At 32.9% G+C, this 741-nt stretch overlaps 1 protein-coding gene across 1 annotated transcript; it reads left to right on the top strand.

Annotated features, from left to right (window-relative positions):
- Positions 1 to 38: 38 nt before the first annotated feature.
- Positions 39 to 728, top strand: LOC110034466 ((E)-beta-ocimene synthase, chloroplastic-like; the record flags this gene model as incomplete). Its single annotated transcript, XM_020738724.1, has 3 exons — positions 39 to 140; positions 228 to 455; positions 545 to 728. Coding segments are annotated over exons 1-3 (499 nt in total), but the record flags the coding sequence as incomplete, so codon positions are not given.
- Positions 729 to 741: the final 13 nt, after the last annotated feature.

Here is a 741-nt window from a genome sequence, read left to right as displayed (position 1 = left end):
GATGGAAACCTTCATTGGTGCAAGTTCTCCCAACCCAATTGAAACGAGTATTCATGGGAACTTATGATACCATGAATGGCTTGGCAATTGAAGGAAAGGATGTCCAAGGAATAGATGTCTTCCCCTACTTACATGATCTAGTAAGAGACAAACTTATGTATATTAATCTACATTTATTTCCAAAATTATTCGAAACCAAAACATTGATTCATATATATATGTGATAGAGGAAAAAACAAGTGCAACAATACCTAATGTTTAGAGAAGTTAAAGACAAAAAGCAGTTCAAAAACTTTGAAGATTATGTACATCAAGTTAAGAGAGGCATTGCAGTTGCCATAAGATTAGTACCAGCGATGTTCCTCATGGGAGATGTTGCACCTGATAAGGTTCTCAAACTTTTGGATCAGAAATCAACAATTCTGGATTATTTGGATACATACATTGCATTAATGGTATGCATTGCAATATATTAATCTTTTATTAAACCATATTCTTATTGCTTGAATGCAAAAAAAATAATTTTTTTTTTTATTATCTCCAGAATTTGGTGACTGAGGAAAGAGTTGCAATTAGCCTTTACATGAAAGAACAAAACTATTCTGTGCAAGAGGCCAAGGCTTTCCTAGAAGAAAAGATTGATGAGACATTTGCTAATTTAACACAAGAATACCTGAAGCCCAATAATCATATTTCACATTTCCATCGTAGATTGATCTTTGAACATGGCAGAATTTTTAG

The sequence above is a fragment of the Phalaenopsis equestris genome, unplaced genomic scaffold (genome assembly GCF_001263595.1).
Source record: "Phalaenopsis equestris unplaced genomic scaffold, ASM126359v1 Scaffold188295, whole genome shotgun sequence".
NCBI classification, from domain to species: domain Eukaryota; kingdom Viridiplantae; phylum Streptophyta; class Magnoliopsida; order Asparagales; family Orchidaceae; genus Phalaenopsis; species Phalaenopsis equestris.
This window is presented reverse-complemented; position numbering and strand designations above follow the sequence as displayed.